The following is a 6,490-nucleotide window of genomic DNA, read 5'->3' on the forward strand; positions in this document are numbered from 1 at the left end:
GACCCTGGCTGGGGGAAGAGTTCCTGAAGGGGCTGACCCTGGCTGGGATACAGCTCCTGAAGGGGCTGACCCTGGCTGGGGGAAGAGTTCCTGCAGGGGCTGACCCTGGCTGGGATACAGCTCCTGAAAGGGCGGACTCTTACTGGGATACAGTTCCTGAAGGGGCTGGTTCTCACTGGGGGTTTCAGCTTTCTCTGTACCTTGCCCATCATCATGTTTTATTGAACAGGAGGTCGACATTCAGCCCCTTGTGAGGACAGTGGAAAGTGGGAATGACACTGCACTAGAAAACCAAAGGTGCAGACTAAAATGCTCTAAGAACACTTCTTTCGACTGCAGCAGATTTAAATTTAATTTAAATTTAAATCCATTTAATTTACAAAATTCTTAAAGGGCTTGACAGGATCAATGTGAAAGCTCGTTTTATTGACCGTGATGTTATGGAATGGCAGAGCAAATTTGATAAGAGTAGAAGCAAACCAGTTAGCCTATGTCTTATGGAAATAAAACTGCAACATGAAGATGAAGTAGTTCACAGATGGCCTTTAGGGAGGGAAATCTGCCATCATTACCTAGTCTGACCTACGTGACTCCAGACTCTCAGGGTCTGGAATTGCTGAGCAACCTGCTCATCTCAAGGGCAATTAGGGACGGGCAACAAATGCAGGCTTGTCAGTGACGCCCACATCCCATGAAAGAATAAATAACTAAAAAACAAATCAACTGGCTAATCTGTACTGCACTTTTACTTTCCTACCTTACCCCTTGTTACATCCACTCTGCATATTGAATCCTGTTAACATTGCAAACATTTTGATGAGATCACCCTCAGCCTCTAAACACTCAATATTCTCCAATCTTAGACCAACGGTCCTCTTAATGTAACCATTCAACTCCAGAAGGCCGTTCTAGACAATGGTCATGAGCACACAACTGCAGCATCATCAGTCCTGATACCCTAACCATGCCCCCTGCTGAGGTCTCCACTAACTTACCAACACACCAGGGCTGGCTCTGTCTGGTTCCCACTGAGCACCGGTTGACCCATTTGGCTCTGAAATTATTCTTATCTGATGGTTCTAGCTTGGTGCTCTGAATTACATTGAGCCGAACATCCTTTATGACCTCCTACTGACAGTAATGATTACTATTTTCACTGCTGCCAACACTCGCATTTACTGTTCTTCTGTAGTAGGAACAAGCCATTGTTTGTGTGGGATACCTTCATTGATCCATTGCCATCTGAGCCAAATAATTTCAAAATAAATGAGCAGCAGATGGGCTGGAGGTCAGTGATGGACAGGCATGGGCCGGGCAAGAATGGGTTAGTTTTATTTCCTGAAGGACATTAGTGAACCATTTGGGTATTTCTGACAGTCCAACAGGTTTAGTCACTTTTGCTGATGCATTTTAATCCAAATTCAATTTCTCAAACTGCCAGGAGAGGGTTGTGACCTCTTGTGATGGGAATTACCAACTGTGGAAAATGAACCAGCACTGGTTTCCCCCAGTGCCAGGCCTGATCATCATTCCTGAATAAAGGTCTGGAACTTCATCCTAATCCCAGCAGTATTTTGAGAAGTTCTCCACTGTACAAGCTCCAATTAAGCTTATGGAAAGCATGGGAGGTAAAATGGGAAACTCCCCCAGAGTTCTCCCCTTCAATAAGAAAATCCAACTTTGCTGCAGCGAGCAGAAGTGAAAGCCTGCAACAGACAGGGCGGAGTTCGGGAACTATTGGAGGAATGGTATTGAAACGTCAGAAAAGCGGTCTTTCAGATGGAACACTAAACTCGGGCACTATCTATAGCCAGATGCAAACGATCCTGTGACAAATTTATAATATGTGATATGACAACAGTGTGTCTGCATTGGAACACAGGGTGGAACGCATACTGGGAAACCCTGAGCTGTAGAGAAAAAAAAAAATTCACAATTCCCCAAAACACAAGTCATTTTCCTTTTCACCTCACTGCCTCCAGATTTTGCTGGGGTGCAGAGCCCCAGGGACCATCATGTTCAGCACCAAGTCTAGCTGAACAACAACTTGCATTGATATATCACCTGACAAAGTATTCCCAAAATTATTCACAGGAGAGTGACCTTTCAAACTCTTAAGACACCAAGGCATAATGAGATATTAGGACAGGCCTGAGCCAGAGCTACAGTGATGACACACAAAGCCAGCTCTACCCACTCTAGAGTGGCGGGTGACACCCCAGGAAATGGGCAACAGAGTTGAGGTTCAGACAGACTGCTGACCAATGCGTGAATCACTGAGCATTTACTGGAATCCAATTTATTGGATAGCAGACCTCACGTACATTTCACAGAAACAACTTTTCCTCTTTGGAAAATCCAGAAAAAGCGTTCAAATTAAAAAGTTGTTCCAACTTGAAACATTATCACAGTTTCTCTGTCCATAAATACTACATATCATTCAGTCCATCATGGGCTAATATCCTCCAAACACAGCCTCTCATCACATTTATCATGTTTCCTTGTGGGAGAAAATGCTCCAAATTTTCTGACTTGACCCAGTTACTTGAAGCTTCCAGCATCTTATGTGCCAGTTTGTTGGCACAGTTTCGGCACAACCTGTAGGATTCAAGTCAGACTTGCAAGGCAAGAGGAAGTACATAGAGTCACACAGCACGGAAACAGAACCTTTGGTCCAACGAGTTCATGCTGACCATAATCTTAAACTGGTCTCACCTGCCTGCACTTGGCCCATACCCCTCCAAACATTTCTTATTCATGAACTTATCCAAATGACTTTTAAACTGTGTAACTGTATCCACATCCACGACTTCCTCCGAAGTTTATTCCACAAAACCCTCTGTGTAAAAATGGTTGCTCCTCATGTCATTTTTAAATCTTATTCCTCTCACCTTAAAAACATGCCACTTGGTCTTGAAATCCCGCACCCTAGGGAAAAAAACACCTGCCATTCACCTTACCAAAGCCCCTCATGATTTTATAAACCTTTATAAGGTCATCCCGCAACCTCCTAAATTCCAGTGAAAAAAGTCCCAGCAAATCCAGCCTCTCCTTATAATTTAAGCCCTCTACTGTTTAAAGTATTGGCAAAGATCTGTAGCCCGGGTTGTGGGTGAGGTTGTTGACTTGGTCGCCGAGCTGGCTTGTTCTCATTCAGATGCTTCATCACTATGCTAGGTGACATCATCAGTGGAGCCTCCGACGAAGCGATGTTGTTCTACTCCACTTGGAATTTATACTGTCCGGTCCGTTATGGTGAGTAGTGTCATTTCCGGTTTTGATCTGTGTGGGTTTGTATATGGGGTCCAATTTTGTGCGTTTGTTGATTGAAGTATGGGTGGAGAACCATGCCTCTAGGAATTCCCGTGCGTGTCTATGTTTGGCTTGGGCTACTATGGTTACTTTGTCCCAGTTAAACTGATGGCCTTCATTGTCTGAATGTACAGATATTAAGGAGAGTTTGTCGTGCCGTTTTGCTGCCAGCTGATGTTAGTGTATTCTGATGGCTAGTTTCCTTCCTGTCTGTCCGATGTAATGTTCGTGGCAGTCGTTGCACGGTATTTTGTAAACCACATTCATTCGGCATGTTTGGGAATGGGTCTTTAATCTTTCTAAGTGTTTGTCATAGAGTGGCCGTGGGCTCGTGGGCCACCATGATTCCTAATGGTCTTAGGAGTTTTGTTGTCAGTTTCAACATGTTCCTGATGTAGGGCTGTGTGGCCAGTATGTTATGGCGTACTTTGTCCTCCTGTTGTTGTCTGTTTAGTAGGCATCTGTGGATGAAGTTGCAGGGATATCTGTTTAAGACGAGGATCTTGTGTAAGTGTTTTTCTTCATCCTGGCGTAGTTCTGGAGTGTTGCAGTGTGTCCAGGCCCGATTAAATAGTGTCCTAATGCAGCTTTGTTTGTGGACGTTGGGGTGGTTGCTGTGGAAGTTGAGGATTTGATCCGTATGGGTTGCTTTTCTGTATACTGAGGGTTGAAACTGCCCATTTGTCAGTCGTTCTACCTTAACATCCAGAAACAGAAGCTGATTGTTGGTTTCTTCCCTTGTGAATTTAATCCCTGCGAATACCTGTTGATGAGGTGGTGGGTCTCTTCTAATTTGTTGCATTTAATAATGACAAATGTGTTGTCTACGTACTGGGTCCACAGTTTGGTTGAATGTGAGGGGAGGGTGGCGTGTTCTAGTCTTTGCATGACTGCTTCTGCGATGAGTCCTGAGATGGGTCACCCCATTGGCGTATTGTCAATCTGTTTGTATATTCGACCAATAAAGACAAAGTGTGGTGAGGCAGAGGTCTAGTAATTTAAGTACGTTGTCCTTGCTGATGGAGTTGCTGGTCTGCGTAGCTGTTTCCTCTAGTAATGTGGCCACTGTTTCTTTGGCTAGTGGGATGTCAATTGATGTGAATAAAGCTGTGACGTCAAAGGTTACCAATAATCTCGTTGTCGCTGATTTTTATGTTCTCGAGGGTATCAAGGAAATCTCGGGTTGAGTGGATAGAATGAGGTGATCCGTCGACCAGGTGTTTCAGTCTCTGTTGTAGGTCCTTGGCCAGTTTGTGTGAAGGTGTGCCTGGTAGGGAGACAATGGGTCTGAGGGGAATGTCTGGTTTATGTACTTTAGGCAGTCCATAGAAGCCAAATGTAGACACGCACAGGAATTCCTAGAGGCATGGTTCTCCACCCACACTTCAATCAACAAACATATAGAATTAGACCCCAAATACAAACCCATACAGATCAAAACCGGAAATGACAGTACTCACCATAACGGACCTGACAGTGAAAATTCCAAGCGGAGTAGAATAACATCACTTCATCGGAGGCTTCACTGATGATGTCACCTAGCATGATGACAAAACGTCTGAACAAAAACAAGTCAGCTCAGCAAGCAAGTTAACAACCTCAAATCCTCCATTCCAGGCACCATCCTGGTAAATCTTTTCTGAAATCTCTCTAGCTTAATAATACCCTTCCCATAACTGGGCACAGTATTCCAGAACAGGCCTCACCAACTTCCTGTACAACCTCAACATGACATCCTAACTCCTATACTCAAAGATCTGAGCAAAGGTAAGCATTCTAAATCCCTTAATAACCCTGTCTACAAAAAGAACATGAAGGAGAGTTAGTGGATATAAAAATATGAAGGTTCATATGATTCGCTTTATACTGGCTCATCTTTCATTTCTTTACATGTTTGTAACAGAAACTGTGGGAGTAAACTGGAATCAGGGTCTGGATACAAAGGACAAAGCAATGAGCATTAAAAGCATTAACACACAAGTTGCTGGATGTAATAAAACCAAGGTGTCTTGCAACTTGGCACATGAGTACAGAGTTTTAAACTATTCCCAGTAATCAGCAACAACTTACATCTACCTTCAGTTACTGCCCCAAAACGTCACAAGGAGCTTCATATGAGCATTATAAAATACAAGTATGACACTGAGCCACAAAGAGATAGCAGATCAAAACTGTGATCAAAGTCAGTTTTAAGAAGCATCTTAAAAAGGAACAGAATGATGCTGAGGGATTTAAGGAGAAAGTTACGGAGCTCAGGGTGCAGGTAGCTGAAAGCACAGCAACCAATCACGGAGGGACTAAACTCAGGACGTTCCAAAATGAGGCCAAAACTGGAGGAGCAGAGATCTTGGAGCTGTGCGGTGCTGAGGGAAATCAACAGATGATGAGGGCAAAGCCACGGATGAGTTCACAAAGGCGGATGAAAATTTTTAGAACAAGCTGCTGCTTGAACAGGACCCAATGCAGGTCAGATAGCGTGGGATACACAGGGCCAGTGCTTGGTGGAAGTTAATCAACCTCTATTTCTGAGTTGACAACAGATCAAAACATGATTTGAAGTCCCACTGATGGAGAGATCATCACCGTAGGAACCAACACAACAAAGTCACCAGCAGGACCCAGACAACATTACACTTACCAAACATAACACTTTTCAACAATCTCCACCCAAAACATGAGCTCAGTTTTGCATATTTTAAACCATCCAATACCTCAGCTCATTCCCAGATAGTCACCACCTCCCCAGCCAATCAGCATTACAAAACCTGAAGATAAAAAAAATGATAACAGGACAGAATAAAATTAGCTATTTACACAAAGCAAAATTTCCTTGCTGACGTGAAGCTGCAAGATATGTAGAATGTGCACAAATCAAGATCCCAAACTGACAGTGTGATAATGACCAGAAAGGCTGCTTATCTGGCGCCAGGTGAGTGAGAATTTGGCCAGCAAAGATATTTGTCTCACTCAGTCAAAATAGAGCCTTTGGAGTGTAAGAAATCTTAACGGAGTCAGAGGGCACAGGTTGCAATGACAGTGCGGCGCTCCCTCGGCGCTGACCCTCCGACAGTGCGGCGCTCCCTCGGCGCTGACCCTCCGACAGTGCGGCGCTCCCTCGGCGCTGACCCTCCGACAGTGCGGCGCTCCCTCGGCGCTGACCCTCCGACAGTGCGGCGCT

At 44.4% G+C, this 6,490-nt stretch overlaps 1 protein-coding gene across 1 annotated transcript in view; it reads right to left on the reverse strand.

Annotated features, from left to right (window-relative positions):
* ncbp3 (nuclear cap binding subunit 3) overlaps nucleotides 1-6,490 on the reverse strand; it is a 36,279-nt gene that overhangs the window by 28,367 nt on the left and 1,422 nt on the right. Inside the window, exon 2 of the mRNA XM_048612328.1 lies at nucleotides 6,127-6,156. Within this exon, the coding sequence (XP_048468285.1) occupies nucleotides 6,127-6,156 (30 nt within the window). The remainder of the gene's footprint in view (nucleotides 1-6,126; nucleotides 6,157-6,490) is intronic.

This window comes from Rhincodon typus, chromosome 26 (assembly GCF_021869965.1).
Source record: "Rhincodon typus isolate 14 chromosome 26, sRhiTyp1.1, whole genome shotgun sequence".
Classification (NCBI taxonomy): Eukaryota; Metazoa; Chordata; class Chondrichthyes; order Orectolobiformes; family Rhincodontidae; genus Rhincodon; species Rhincodon typus.